Raw genomic sequence first — 16,852 nt, 5'->3', positions numbered from 1 at the left:
TCCACTTAGTTTTTAATACCCATGCTTATTCTCTGCCTAATATTTTGTAAAACTTTGATTTTAGAGATGACTCAATTAGTTACAATGCAAGAACTTAGCCCAAAACAAAACAAAAACCCCAGACATATTTCCAGCAGTTAACTTAACAAATGTGTTGTAAGGGCAACAAGGCTTGAGAAGGGTCAAGAAAAAATATTGTACGAGGAGGAGTGAGGGATCTGGGGTTGTTTAGATGGAGAAGAGGAGGCTCAGGAGGGGACCTCATCACTCCCTACAATCACCTGAAAGGAGGTTGTAGTGAGGTGGGGTCTGATCTCTCTTCTACACTGCTGGCAGTCATGGGCCCAGAAGAAACGGCCTTTACATGAGACAGGGCAGATTCAGATTAGATATTAGAAAAAAAAATTTCAATGTTACAGTGGTCAGGCATTGGAACAAGTTGCCCAGAGAGGTCATGGAGTCACTATCCCTAGAGGTGTTCAAGAGGCATCTGGATGTGGTGGGCGATGCTGTTTACAGGTTACAGTGGAAGTGTTGGGTGGAAGTTGGACTGGATGATCTTGTAGGTCTCTCCCAACCTTGATGATTCTATGTTTCTATCTTGAAAATAGTAAGTGGTTTTGAGAAAGATTGAATAAATCTCTCCATTTTATACTGACAATCATTAAAGCTGATGTCAGAGTACCCCACCACACACAACACCACCATTCTTCTTCACTGAAAATGTATGTCATCATTACTAAGTGTAGCAGAGACAAAAAATATTTCTAATATTACTTCATGATCTGATTTTATATAAACCTAAAGAATGTAAATTAATAGTCACTGTCTGAACAGTTCCATAAAATAATCTCTATGTATTTGAAATGACTATTTAGCATTTTATTATTTTTCATAGGAAACTTGTAAGAATATACATATCCCAAACTAAAGAAAAAATACTTACCAAAATTGCTTTAATGAATTTTCAAGAAATGTCTTAGAGAGAAGTCTGGAAGAGTCATTACTAGTAGAGGGGCCACACATCCCAACAAGCACACAGCATACCAAGAGAAGCCTTAAGAGTTGTTGTTTTTCAGCCTAGAGCAGGGAAAGGGAAGGGGAGACCTTAATGGTGCCTGATTGAGGGCATAGGGAGGACAAAGCCAGACCCTTCTTGGGGGTGCTCTGCTGTGAGACAAGAGAAAGGGACAACAGGCATTAAATACCATTTGGAATTGGGGAATTTTCCATTTAATGTATTCATTTATTACCAGAAGAGTGGATTGGACAAGTCCCTTGGATCACAGTGTTGAACTAGACAAGCTGCAGAGGTCCCTGCTAATCTAAAATATTTTATTATTCTATGAAATTTAATAGAAATGCTGAGTCTACATTACTGCATTTCCTGTGTGGGTACATTTAATCAGACAACTAAAGAAAATACTCCCAATATAGTAAGCATATGCACACCAATAAAAAAAGGAAAGAAAAAAAAAAAACCAAGAAAACAAACAAACAAAAATCCTCCAAAATGTTTTTAAAAACCATGATGGCATCTGAATGCTCAACCTGGAAAAGAAAAGCAGTGCTAACTTCTGGTTGACACTACCTTTATCTTAGTAAGAAAACTCTGTATGACTAAAATAATATTGCAAGGATAGTTTTGATTTGTTGAAAAAAAGTTTATAAAATTTGAGGCTTTCTGATGACTGTTCTGGGAAAGTGATCAAAAATATTGATGTAGACATTGAATGGATCAATTGTTTTAAGAGACTTCATTTTGGGGAAAAAGGGATCAATTTATAACACAAATGTAACTTTTTAGAGGCAAAATGTCTTTAAATGACATTTCACCTAAAGAAGATTGCATGGCTTGAGCACCAAAGTGAAGCAACAGGAGGACATGTCAGAAGGAAGGTAATAATAGGAAACAAAGCAGCAAAAACTTCTTTGGACCTAGTACAAACAAGTAAAACATAACAGCAAGGTAACCCCTACTTTTAATTACTTCCTGTAATCAAATAAACTTCTATTTTCTCTAAGTACTTTGTAGGAAGCAGGAAAGAAACAAGAAAAAAAAAGCAAATGAAAACACATTAATAAATGCATACTCAAATAATTATTGCATCAACCAAAAAATAAGATATCTGTTAGAGTAAGAAATTAGAGCAACTAAATAAAGAATGGTAGTGGAAATATTGCCTTGGATTCCAAATTTGTTCCTCTGCAAGAACAGCATATTGCAAAAGAAGTGATTCAGGTTCTTAGCACAACCCTAACCTCCCTTAATTTTACATTCTCACCATCTCTCAAGGTCTCCTTACTTTGGCTTCAGGAATAAAACCTCTAAATGGAATCTCAAAAAAACCCCAAGAGGAATCACTTATAAAGAATGATATGTACATTGTTACTGATAGCATACTTTATTATTAATCAAGGTAATCTGAAAAGAAACAGAAAACTCAAAGTAAGTTAATATGAACTTCAGTGTAGATTTTTTCATAGAAATACAAAAAAGGGGAAAAAACAGGACACGCTTCTTATTTCTTTTTCACATTAAGTTTTATCATTCTTACTGTATTTGCTATATAAAACAATCTACTTTCTCAATTTATAAAAAGTATGAAATTATAATGGATAATTAATTTCTTTAAGGGTTGAGAATAACTGCTACAGTTTCCCTAAACTTTGAGAACATACACTTCACAATAATGAAATAAATAATATATATAATAAATACTACATATTAATGTTGGATATGTAAATTTACATAAGTTATAGATTTAGAAAGAATGCTAAGTAGAAGTTCTTAACAGTTAATAAAATTACAGTAAAAATAAATTTCACAGCCCATTAACTGTACTTTCTTCAAAGCTGGTATGAAACTTTGAGAAATAAATGTCAGACACTAATTTAGTGGAGGGAAAATTATTGGAATGATTGACTAGTAACCAGTTAGGCTTCTACTTGTTTTAAAACCAAAAGAAAATTCCTGTTTAATAATTCACAACACACGAAGTGCACTGAGGTCTATACAGGTACATCATGCCCCCACATACTACTTGTGCACTAGTTCCCAATTCAGTACTTGAGAATGATTATTAGAGGCAGGAAAATCCTACATTTTTTCCTACTTAGCAGTTCTAGAAGAGCACAGTAATTTTCCATTGCCCAAGTAATTTCTGGGCAAAAAAAACCAGAGTTCCTGACCTGCAAATTTTTCCATTTGGCAAAAACACACTTCTCCAGTTTGTACACAGGTACAAATAGAAACAAAATTAAAGAACATTTATACTTCAGTAAGATGCTGGTTTATTCAGGTGTAAGTTGTTGAATCAACATTTTGCATTTTCCACATGTACCAAAGTTTTGCACACACCTCAAAAAGTATTGGATGAAGAAGAAAATAACTCCTTACAGTACCTGCTTAAAAAAAAATATTTTTCTAGTAGGCTTCCTTATTCACAAAACCTATTTAGAGAGCAAATAATTTCCCAGATAAACAAAAGAAGGTTCACAAGCTTGAAGGACCATTAAACTTACAGGAGCTGCAGGGAAGCTGGATGAAAGCTCATATGGTTCCTCTGAGATCCAATGGCCTAATTCCAAAGACCACAGAACCTAAAATAAAATAAGTGGTAAGTAGAATCTTAAAATTTCTAAAATAAACTTTTTGAATGTGTAATTAGAAGTGACAGTGCTGTTACAATAGCTGGTTTGCTATTTCATTTACCCAAACCAAATCTTTGTTCAAAAATCAGTAATTAAGAAAGATACAATTTTTACAACTAAAACAAACAATTGAAATATCAGTCATACTTCTATGCACAGCTATATTACATTTTAAAACATTGTGAGGATATTCAAAAAGTCAACTATTTTTTAATCACAATACACAGAGCAAAAAATTTGAAGAGGGAAGTCCTAATATACCAGTTCTGTTCTCTCAGTTTAGTGATCATTGAATTTCACAAGGTTTCTGGTGGTTCATTTCTCCAGCTTGTCAAAGTCCATCTGAACAGGAGCATCCATCTGGTTTATCAAACACTCCTCACAGTTTTCTAACATCTGCAAACTTGCTGAGGGTGCATTCTTCCCCATCATCCAGATCATAAATGAAGATGTCAAACAATACTGGACCCCTACTACAACAAGGATTATGCAACTATTGCATAGAATCCACATCACATATATAAATCATTCTGCAAAGAAGAATAACTCAATGTCTTGCTCTGTCGCAATCTCTTGTCAGTGTCATACTCTAGAGCAGAAAAGAAGACTGCAGAACACTGACTCTCCAGCAAACACATAATCATTTGTGTGCAACTGAGCTCTGAAACACTGGACCAATATAATCTTTAGAGACTAGTAATCCTAAAACTGTGAGCTGCTTGCAGACTTCTGTTCCCATCAGGACCAGCACCAAATGTCTAACAGAAAAAACCTACTTAAAATGGTTGCATTTCCAATTTCTGATATTTAAATTTTTTTTGGTAAAATTTTCCCCAAACTACTCCACCCAATATTTTTTACAGATTGATTTTCTAAACATTCTTCAGGACAATTTATCATAACTTGCATTTGGTAGACTATAATATTAAAAGCTCCATGGGAGAGTATTCAAATACTATCCCTCAATTGCAAAAGCATTGTCTTAATGGGAAAATGGAAAAAGAGAAAGTTCCTATGCCCTTGAGACATATTAAAGGACATTCTACTCCTAATTTGTAGACAGACTAAATTCTGAAGACCATTCTGATGGAAGATGAGATTCTTTCTTTTCATTGGTTTACTAAGTGGTGAGCCATAAAGCTTCTCACAGAGGTAAAACACTGGTATCTTCTTTGCTAAGCTTGTCCACTGTCACTCAACTCAACAACTTTTCCCATTTACAGGTACTTGAGCTTCACAATGTTTCTTCTGTAGTTGCCATCTGGCACCCCTTAAGTTCAAAAAAAGCAATGTTACCAACCAGTGAGACATCCCGTTGCTCTTAGAGCAAGTGAAGCTACCTGAACAAGAAAGAGACATATACCCTCTAAATGGGACATATAGAATTTATCAGAAAGCAAATCCCTGTTTTAGGATAATTCAACCTCTCTCATATGTTCCCTAAATAGCTCTCTAGCCATTTCAAATAGATTAAGTCATTAGCACAGCCATGCACTATTAAACAGTTGTCATTATTCATCTCAGAGCAAGCTGAATTTCATCCGTGTCTAAAATTATTTCCATGCTTGATACATAATGACTGAAATACTCTGTCATACAAATGCATATATTATCAGTTTAAATTTAAATTATAAAATATTCCCTTTTAAAATTTGTGAACGAGTCTATGAAATATTCCCCGTAGATAAAAACTGGTATTAAATATACAGAGCATGGTAAAGTTATCCTTTACAATATTATAGCTCACTAATGGAAAATTCTAAGCTGAACAAATTTAATCATAAACTAGTAATGTAAACCTTATAAAATGGCCCAATTGCTTGTAAGAAAATAAGTTTCTGTAAAGGGTTCTTTTGCCCCAAATCCATTGTTACAAGCAGTAAATTGCAAATTCAGTTTTCATAACAAAATTATTTTCTAAATAAGTTCTATAGTTTTCAGTCCAAAGTTGGCTTCCAGGGAAGCCAACAACCTCAAATGAGAGCTTCTACAAAAGCTGTTTTCCTTGTTTGATGTGACAAGTGATGTTTGACTTGTGAGGAGAGGTGTCCAATTTTGCAGGCTATTGGAAATGAAGAGTAATTTTTTGCTCACAAAAAAAAAGCAGCATATCCTTAGACTTACTGCTAAATTTGTTTACAAAACATCCAAAGAATACTATGTTTACTTTTAGAAAAAGCACAATCAAATATTTGAAAACGTAACAGCTGTGCAAAGAGAAAATAATTTCTACAGTCAGTATATCATACCAAACATAAAAATAAGAGTTAAGCACATTAATAATCAATGACCTTTAAAAATATTCAAAATCCAATAATGCATTGAAATGTTCAGCTAAGAAAAGTACTGTAACTTCTTAAAAAATACAGTTAAGACTGCAACTTAGGATTGTAAGTTATACATTTTAGGGTGGTACCTGTGTATATTTTTTATAATTACTTTTAACAAATTACAATAATAATATCAAAGCCTCTCAGCTTTATATAGCTGTATATATTTATTGAACATAAAAGAAACTTGCTAATGTAATTTCTCTTTTAATCAAAATATAAATCAACTTTAACTGAACCAAGAAAATTTTAACTTTGAATAAAATTCATAGACCCACTACAGTAAAAAAAAAAATTCTTCATAAATAAACTTGAGCAGGAACAGATGTACTGTTCTGTATTACATATACATCATGTCCTTATAGTACCAATACCATGTTTGTATCAAAAGTAGCTGGAAAACAACCTAAACAGATTGAAATATAAACCCAAAAGATTATTTATGATTAAGTAATCCTATTCCATTTTCCAGGCCAATTCTACAGCAATGACCTTTATCAACCCTTGTAGTATTTACAGAACTTTGTTTAGAAATGAAATTTGTTTGTCTTAACAAAAGATGGATTAATGCTTGTCTATCATGGTTCTGGAATTGAGTACAAAGGCATCATATCTACTCTCTTAGATAAAAAGAAAATTGGATACTGAGTTCATGAACAGGTCCTGCAGTAAATAATTAGGTCACCACTCACTAAAACATTCAGTTTTCATGAAAACAAAGACAAGAGCTTTCCATTCCAAGTCACTGAAAATTTGTTTCTGGCTTTGGCAAATTTTCAACCAGTAATATTTTCATAGCAACACCAAAAAATGCTTCAGATTCATGTAATTCAAAAAGAAGTTATGATTTGCAATATTATTCTTAGCTGAATACTTCTGAATGTGTGTTTCTATTGAGAATAGAGAGCCTATTTGGAAGTTTTCAAATGTGCAGTTATGAAAGAGTTAGCTCAAAGGGTCTGAAAACACACTATTTTGTTAATTATTTAAGGTCTCTCACCTATCCAGCTAGCACAATGAATGATCATATGGTATTTATACTTGAATAATTCATCTTGAAAATGTAAATGGAGTGCTATGAAGGTTAAATGTCTGATGTTAAATTTGGTACTTCTCCAACATCCATCTTTAAAAATAACATTTTAAGTTTTTCTCAGAAGAAAAAAACCACTTCTTCCTAAATGATGTCCACATTACAAGACAAAAGGCAGAGGTAAATATATTCTTGAAACCCTGATAAACATCTCCAAAAGACAATCATCACTGCTCAAAGTAATACCATGTTTATAAGGTACTGCTAATTTTTCCAGATTGATTGATTTTTTAAATTATCCAATTTGAACTATTTTATCAGTGAAAATACTAATGGTAGGATTGATTACATTTAAAGGCTTCAGTTATATAGCACTAATAAAAGGAGATTATTTTCTTAGATGAAATTTTTCTGACTAATTTTCTACTGAATTCCTCAATTCTGGCTAGGTAAGGCTTCAGTTTACTCTTCTCTAGTTAACTAAATTGGGTAAAAACAGGGCAAAAGTATTTGGCCATCTTATGGCCAAATGGCCATTGGCACAATATGAAATAAGACAATGAAGCACTTATATCACATGAGTCAATGATTTAAACAGGTGAAGAAATATTTTTTTAAAAAAGGTTCAAAGCACTGTTTTTTCAGTTAAATAAGTAAATAAATAAATTGAGGGAATACACATTTATGGGCAAAGTTGTACCTAGTCTCTGTGAAAGAGATAAGCACAGTTCTAAAATAGTTCCAGATAACAGATACTATAAGATCAAACTTGATCTGGAGATCTGAACTTTGTCTCTAGTTCTTTCTCATGCATCTCTCCCAGTAACTTCAGAACTTTGTCTAAATAGCAGCTCAATAAAATGAGTGAAAACAGCATCAGCATTTGATCCAATAACATCTGCAGGGACAAACTAATCCCTGGAACAATTTCATTCAACTTGTTGGTATTATATGAGGGGTATAGATGATCCCATGATGAGTCTACAATGTAGACCATAAGACAAGAGGAGAACATTTCTAATCAATACTGCTCTATGAAGAGAATAGGTAGATATTTTCACCATGCATTTTTTCAGAGGTATAGGGCATAAAATGGGCAATTAAATTCTAGGACAGCACTTGTTGGAATTCTGATTATCCATATTGCTTTATGTACAAAGACAGGAAACTATTTTGTAGTACTTTATCTCTAGCTTAGTAGTTATTTGAAGCTTTTTCTCAAGGAATAAGGCAGCTTTCCTGTTTGAGCATCCTGTCATGAAAAAGTAACTTGTGACAATTACGTTGTGACTTTTTTAATTCTCCATACAAAGCTAAGCATGGGACAGATAATTTAGTGCATTTAACTAATAGATGCAAGGAATCATATAGTAGGCTGGAATGAGTCTGTGGAGATGTTCGTCTCCAAAACCCCTGCTCAAATATGCTCATCTTTATGCAGCCAAGGATGCTATTAGTTTTCTTTTGCCACAAAGGCACATTACTGGATCCTTAAGATGACCAAAGACGCAAACCCTCTATTACAAGGGAAATTAATCACCAAGAACTTCTGAAAAACCTGAAATATACTGCAGATAACTGCATATATATCATATAGGACAAGCTTCATATTGGTAACTGCCAGACATCTTGAAAACAAAAAGGCAGCACTTTATTTTCCACTCAACAAGTAAATTTTAAAGTATCTATAAGAAAGAGGAAACTACAAAATTTAGTTATTGAACAACCTTTTTCTGTTGAAGATAGAGAGCTATTTCCATATAAATTTCACGATCAATGTTTTATAGCTCTGGAAGCATGAGGAAAGCTGAGACGCTGTCATCTTCAGTGTCAGATTGAGTGGTTAATCTCTGTTATTACAGTGAGCAATTGAGATGGTTTAAACCTGGGCTGACAGATAAGTTCCCCATCCAGTCACCACTATTCCTATTTTACATTTTTTCCCATTTGCAGTGAAATATCTAAGAATTTCCCTTCATCTTCATTTTTTTCCAATGCTGAACACATGTTTCAGAACATAACAGAAATATATCAGGACATAAAAAGTTCAATCTGAATAATGTGAGTTGGCTAATGTTGAGCAGAAATTAATCTGTCCAAAAATAATGCATGGGACATGAGTTTCTCATCCATGAGATAATAAATAAACTAGATAATGAGGTACAACACAGGAATATTTTGGTTAAATTAAGCACTGAAAAACTGGAACTAACTAATAGATCTTCACATAGACAAATTTCATCTAATTGAACTAACTCTAAGTAAGCCTGAATAACTTAACACTGGCATCATTGCAGGTAGCATGGACACAAACATGGTTGATATTTCAGCTATACAAACGAAATGTAATTTATTGTGTAGTAAAGTTAGAAAGCATTTCTTACCCACTCATAAGAAACAATCCAACACCCACGAGCAATTCCCAGCATAACATTCAGGGTACGACGAGGACTCCCAGTAACTACATGACTTGTTGTTTCACACACTTCATTTGAGAACAAAAAGTCTCCAAGTTTCTTCACGACCTGAATTACTGTATTTTGCTTCCTAACAAGAAGAAAAGGTAAAAAAGCCCATGCACCATTGAATGGAGGAAGGCAGAATTATAGAAGCATATAGATACATTGCAAATTAATTTAAATCCACCTAATTTCTTTCCCTACTAAACATTTTTTATCCTTTTCTCACTAAGCCTCTACCCATTTGCTAGCTCTAAATTCATTAACCTCTCCAGAGTCCTAACAGATCCTTTTCCATTATCACACAATCACATCTACTTGCACATCAAAGCCCTTTAGCCCCCCCATCTATCTTGTCTGTTTAAATAAAAGCTTTTGAGTGCAGAATTATCTATTATGTTGTTTGTGTACAATGCCCAACACAACAGAGCCTAATTCTTTGTTTCTTTTATTGTACTATAAAAAGTAGTACCAAGAAATGTAAACATTTAGACACAGCACAATTAACAGCTTTTCATTAAGAAGCCCCAGATTTTCAGCATCTGAATAATGCTGTGTCTAAATTTAGAAAAGTCCTAAAGTTCTATCTGGCTTGCAACCTACACATCTATGCCAATGTTTCAATTAAAAATTCACTTATCCTTAAATACAGTTCTAATGAAATACATAAAATTAGATCTAAATTCCAGAATGGCCATCTATAACTGGAATTCTAATTTAAGCTCTCTACATAGCTATGCAGGAGCACATAAATATAAAATTATGAAAACAGGAAGACTGGTATCACAAGAGAAAAGCTGTTGCATGATAACAATTTACTGTTTTTATGAATGATAATTTTTACAATTATAAATGATCCTTAAGGATCTGTAAATTAAAGCAAAATTCTGGTGACCTCCTCTACTCCTCATACTAACTTGGAAATGTCCATGCAACACTAGAGAAAGCAATTAGTCACAACCTTGAACACAGCCACACTATCACAGTGGTGATCCTTTAAGGCAAAACTTCTGAGTTGATCACAGACACAATGCAAGTGCACTCAGAGCATCTCCAGAAGCCTTTGGGGTTGCTTCATTCTCACTACATTTAACTCCACAGAAAGGAAGTCTGTTAGAACTCTCAAAGTATCCCAGCTAAAACAAACACCACTTAACAGAATCCTAACAAAACTGCAAGAAAATTCTTCACAAAAATTGGAGCAAGTATTTTTCAAGAAGCTTAAAACAAACAAACAAAATAAAGAATAGTGAAAACAGTGCAGCAAATGAATGTCACAATTAAATCAAAAGGTGATATTGTATGTTGAGAGCCTTCAAAAAATCCTATGACTCTCTCTAGTATGAATTCTGGCTTTGGCTATATAGCTTTGGTTGTTATTAGAATTCTTAGTATTTCCTTTTCATTTTGTGAGCTTTAGCTTGATATAGCCTACAGGTAATGTTTTTGCAACATTGCAACCCATAGGGGCTGGCCCTGCTCAGACTGCATGCTCCATGCTTTACCTGAACCTTTTCTAAATTCTTCCTATGTCTGCACAAAATTTCTCACAAGGAGAAGAAAAATTTCTGTTTTACAAGTCTTGAATTGAAGACGTCTTACAAACTGCAGAGAAAACTCACCAGTTTATACTTGAGACAGCTGCAAAAACTGGTGGATGAAAATTTAGAGCAAAATTTCACTGAATTTTTAAATCAGAAAATTAGATAGCTGTATGGTTGTGAATCAGTGAGCAGCATTTATTATGCCATGAAACCATTGAACTCATGCATCTTAAAATGTAAATTCTAAGGATCCACTTTTGAGGCTGTAGCTACTGGGTAGTAGAATTGGCTTTTGACCACTGGGTTGTGTTTTGGAGGACTGTTTTCTGTTCTTTGGTTGTGTCAGAAGCAATCCTTTTCCCTTCATCCACTTACAAGCTGATGAATGCCTACAATTGTAGTCAGCCAAAAGCAGTCATGATGAAAAGGTTCTGAAGAAAAGCAATTTTTATGCCCAGACAATTTAATTTAAGGAAGTAGTAAATGAGTGGTGGGAAAAGTCAACTTATGAGAACATGAAAGAAATAATATATTAATGACCTGTTTAAAAAAAAAGTAAATTTCCCCAGCTCAGCCAGGATTTGTTCTCCTCTTTCAGGCAGACCACAGCCTCTGTTTTCCCCTACTATTTGCACTGTAGTGATGACACACGGTGATTCTGCATTGCATGACTTGTGAGGTTCATTTTACAGTCCTGGTGTTACTAGCATCCAGTCACATTAAATAGAAGAAAAATATTAATTCTATGTTATGTTTCTGACATATACAAGTACACATGTTAATAGCTATTGATAACCTCTTAAAAAAAAACTTCTGAAAGCATAGCCACTAAGTGCTGTTTCTGAGTATTTATTTCTATGTAACTGTCAACATTTAGTTACAGCAAACCTGAAACAGATTTTTGGGTAGTATAAATATCTTGAGTTTTGAAAAAGAATTCAAAAACTGTAAGCAAGTGTAGTATAAAATATGGAATCATGTTTTTGTTGGATGTTCCTTATGCTTTAAGACTTTTAAGAGAATGATAAGAACATGCCAGAAAATTATTAACTCTCCCCCAAAATATGCAGTGGCAGCTGCTTCTAATGTTTTGAAACTAAGTCACTAGAAAGCCTACAACTGATATTTATTCTGCAACTATTCATATGAAATAAAACATTTTAAACTGATGTTTCAGATTATGACTTTTTAAATGGAAATAATTAAAATGTATGCCGAAAAGGCCGTGTTGGGCTGAACCATTTACTACATACAACTATTATGTACATTTCTTTCAGATAAATTCAAAACTTGCTTGAGATTTCAGTTTTATTGCTCTGAAGCCCTGTTAAACTCACCTATGGAACTACTTCAGTCTCTACCAGAGCAACAAAACCATATATATATATATATATAGTGAAAATAACAACAAAATATACATGTACAAAGAACTTTCTAGCAAGAATACAGAAAGAAATAAAGTGCAGAGCCCAAAGATAAATTTAATTTTCTATAAGCATAAAAAATATATCAATATTCAAATTTAAATGGTAGGCTGAATAAAGAGTCAAAATGGTTAATACTTACTCAGAGGACATACTTGTCATAACTAGTGTCCTTGTTGGCTAGGGACATGAAAGAAACAAGAAAACATAAAAAAAATGAAAAAAATCCCTTTGAAAAAAACCCCTTAAATTAGAAAATGTTATGTTAAAAGGTGCAAACTACTTCATAACTATAATATCACCTGGGGAAAAGATTGTACTAATTAGCACATATACTAGAAATACTAAACTCTGAGGATATGGAAGGAAGGAAAACCCTTCAATCATGTTTTATGTCAAAGCATAAGATAGAGCAGAAGACAGGAATGTAAGTTTTTTTTTAGTAAAAGCAAAATGCAAAGGATTTCCAGCCTGAGATGCCACAGAAATAAGGTCAGTATTGGTCTACTAAGTTTTCATCAGATGGAAAGGAAATGGAAGCTTACCCACAACAAAGAAAACCTGCATTTTAAAATTCCAGTTTCTTCCAAAATAAAGGTAGAAACTGGCTGGGAGGCTTCAGAAACAAGAAATATAATTTTATTGATTTTGTTTTTATTTTGATACTGTATTTTTGGGGGGTTTTGGCACAACTTCAGTATTTTATGTTAAGGTTAAATAAACATTCTTTCAACTCTTCAGTATTTTCTAGTGAATAAAAGTTGTCCAAGTAATACCACAAGCAGAACATATTCAAAGAATACAGCAATCTTCAAATCAGCAATTCTGAGACACCTTAAACAGCCGTCCTCCCTTCTCCTGCCATACTTCCCATAGCTTATGCAAGAAGCAGGAATGTTTGCCCCATACGGACTTAAAATAAGCTTGGGAAGAATTATTATTACAGAGGTGAGAAGAGGAGGAAGTTCACCACCACTGACCATGAAAGCCTCCATTATGCACAAAAGCAGGACAGAACATCAATTTTAGCAGTATCAGAGAAATACATAACTACATAGAAAATGGTCATTAAAAAACATATGCAAGAAGAGGTTTTGATCATCTTAGTTAAGAATTACTCGTAGCTACATAAACATGCACAAATATATATATACACAAACATTTTGATTTTGTAGGAAAAGGAGACTGAATTTTATACAATGATTAAAAAAACCGAATAATTTTCAAAATCAGTATATGAATTTAAATTACTTCTCCATATAGCTACTGGTCCATATGAAATACTAACTCCCACTTCTGCCCCCCAATATATTACCATGACCACAAGTGGTAAGCTCCCCAAGTCTCCACTAAAATTCAGTTTCTTTTGAGTAATGCACTGAAGAAAGAGTACAAAAATATTTCTAATTGGGAGCAGAGGCAATAAAAAAATATTTCAGGGCAACTCATTTTACCCATTAATGAATCAAAGAACAGAAGAAAGAAATCTAATGCGATTCCACCTGACCTCTCTTATCAGTACAGAACAGTTATCAGTTCTCTATTGAACAATTAAGTAATCTCTCACATTTAAGAAAAGAGCTGGAAATACCCGTGTAGACTATTAGACTAATAGAATGTAGACTAATAATGTGCACCATAACTATTCATTATATGAACACTCTTTGCATAAATAGAACACAATTTAGATACCATTGACAATGCAGATTAAAGATAACACAAGTAGTAGTTTCATTCATTTCAACATACACATGGCGATTTCATTGCAGTTGTGTACATTTAAAAAACACAAAATCCAGGTACTATTTAAGTCTTCAGAAGCAACATAATGCAGCATATTCAATAATTTTTAAGATTAATGATAAACATACACTCAGACCACACTATGTAGCTCTACAATACTTAAAACTGACCATGTATGCAATCTGAAAATATAAACCCAAATAACAATAAAACAAAATAAAACTTCAAAATACAAAAGGATGAAACTTTTGCATTGAAATATTTGAAAGAAATTCTATGCAGTATTTTTGGAAATACAAGTTTTCAATTTCTAACTTGTTGTCAGCAATACTTACTGATGATGTCTCACTCTACTGCTAGCCTGATAGCTAAAAAGAAAAATGCACTTATCTTGATCAAATTTGGTTCTATTCTTAGCCAAAAGAATTTCTACTGTATTACTTGCAACTCCAAACAAGCAGTCACATTTAATTGCTCTTGGAAGTTCCAGCTCAATTCTACACTGGAATTTTATATGCAAATAATTTGAGCAAAAATAATGACAATGCAACAATATACGTCAAATATATCTATCATAACATGAATATATTAGTATTAAGTTACATAGACTCAAAATTTGACAACAAACACTCAAAAAAGACATCTAGTGACATGTTGAGTAAGGGCTCTTGTGGCAGAAGGACTGCACATTACTGCACAGGTTCGGTCAGATGTTTACAATCAGATGGGAGGCCACATTACTATGAGTATATGCCTCATACTGTCTTAATATACATTGTAGGATCTCCATAAACTCATGAGCATTAAAGGACTCTGGGATGTAACAGCCCAGGAAGCAAAAAAACAGGGCTTAAAAACAAGGTTTTGGTTTGCTCCGTCCAGTCTTTCTGGGTGGAAAAATTCATCTACATCAAATGTGTATGTTTCAGCATGGTCATGACATTCTCCTATATTACCTGAAGCCAGGCCTCATTGCTGTCACAATCAAGCTCCTTGTCTAAAAGTCTGGAGTTAAATCCACACACAGCAATTGAACTAGCTTCTTGAGAGTGTTTGTCTAGTATTGGCTCTAAAGTAGATCCTGATGTGTCAGTTCAGAATGTGCAGAAAAATATCCTTCCTCACAATTTTTTATAAACGTTATGAAAGTACTACTAATCATACCACTATTTTTGCCAAACTTGGCTTAAAAAGAAGCAATACTATAAACCAAGGCCAGGGCAGCCTGAGATCCTACAGCTGCTTCTTCAGCTTCAGAGCAGAAATGTTTGTTAGGAGTTCCTTAATACCATGTCTATAGGTAAGTAAAAATACACACACAAATGGATCCACACAAATCAGGAAATCTACAGCCTGTCCTGACCTTACCCTGCAAGGTCAGAATTTGAATTGTTGAATTATGTTACAACACATTGTGTACAAGGTAATGCAGTGAGTATTCTGAACAAATGTCTCGTCAGTGCACTTCGAAGTGGTCCAAAGACTCAAGAATGCAGAAGGGTACACGCATAATGTAGGAATTGGAAATAAATTTAATTCCTTTCAAGCTATTATTTCATTTGCATTCAGAACTGCATATTTTTGCAAGTTAAAGGTCATTTGCTAAGCAGACAATATTTTGTTTTATTGCTTCAATAAGACAAGCAGTACTCTTTAATTACAGTTACCAAGTGGAAAACTTAGCCAAACTATGTTCTAATTTTCAGTTCTACATTTTTCAAGTTAATTGCTTTCTCCCCCACCCCCTACTATGCAATTTTTCTTCTGTGCTTTTTGTGTCTGTTTTATTTTACATGTTGCTTTTATTGAAAAAAAGGAGTTAGCATTTACTTTTCTGACCAGCAAAAAGACATCTGGTGAGCATCATTATGAGTTCTAATGCATGTTTGTAGCAGGAGTATTATCAATAAAACACTGGAAAAGGTGGTATTAAGTTAACTGGTCCCTTTATTTACCATTAATCTCTGAATCCTGAAGAGTTACATATCCATACTCTGAATCAGAGCACACGTTTCTTTCTGAATTATTTTTGAGGTCTGGAACACAGACTTTGTTATAAATTACAGCTTCAGTTTTCCTTTATATATTTCTTAGAAGCACTGTTGCATTAAGTACTTCTTTAGTGTCTGCCAACAACAAGATTTTTCTAAGTCATCTGAAATATAGAACATTCATTTCAGTAGCTAGAAGGAAACAGTATTTGTAAATCTCTCCAGTACTTAGAAGTGATACTTCCTATTTGTTAACTGACCTACACCACAAAAGAGGTGTCCAGCCTCAAAATATATTCTTTTTCTTTTCTAAATTTGAGCTGGTGTTTCTTGGAGCTGAAGGACAAGAAGAAAAAAGTACTGCTTTGTACAACCTGATTGTCAAGAAGGTGAACTCAAACTTTGCTTTGTAAAGCATGTAATGAGTTCTTTTTCATAAGTGACGAATGAATAAAAATCAGACCAAAAAATGTTTTCCCAGACTAGCTCTCAAGAATGATGTGTATTCACGCAAAGAATTAATTTGATAGGAATAGGTTTAGATTTGTCACTGGTTAAATTCCAGCCTATGTATATTAGATCTCATTTTATCTTTGTATCAAAACCCCAGGTCTCAAATATTTTTCAATAAATTATTTCAACTAAAGCACTTTTAAATTGTATATTATTTAGTC

The 16,852-nt window shown here is 33.6% G+C and overlaps 1 protein-coding gene across 13 annotated transcripts in view; it reads right to left on the bottom strand.

Moving 5' to 3' along the window:
• Positions 1-16,852, bottom strand: part of MCPH1 (microcephalin 1) — a 122,322-nt gene that overhangs the window by 75,830 nt on the left and 29,640 nt on the right. For 7 of the 13 annotated variants that reach the window (XM_064412135.1, XM_064412136.1, XM_064412137.1 and 4 more), the window contains 3 exons: positions 12,587-12,624; positions 9,402-9,564; positions 3,526-3,603 (listed from right to left, as the gene is read on the bottom strand). In XM_064412135.1, the coding sequence (XP_064268205.1) occupies positions 3,526-3,603; positions 9,402-9,564; positions 12,587-12,624 (279 nt within the window). Of the gene's footprint in view, positions 1-9; positions 1,081-3,525; positions 3,604-9,401; positions 9,565-12,586; positions 12,625-16,852 lie in introns of those variants that run through there. The other 6 variants (XM_064412139.1, XM_064412140.1, XM_064412144.1 and 3 more) reach the window with 4 other exon arrangements.

Source organism: Passer domesticus, chromosome 3 (assembly GCF_036417665.1).
Source record: "Passer domesticus isolate bPasDom1 chromosome 3, bPasDom1.hap1, whole genome shotgun sequence".
NCBI lineage: Eukaryota > Metazoa > Chordata > Aves > Passeriformes > Passeridae > Passer > Passer domesticus.
This window is presented reverse-complemented; position numbering and strand designations above follow the sequence as displayed.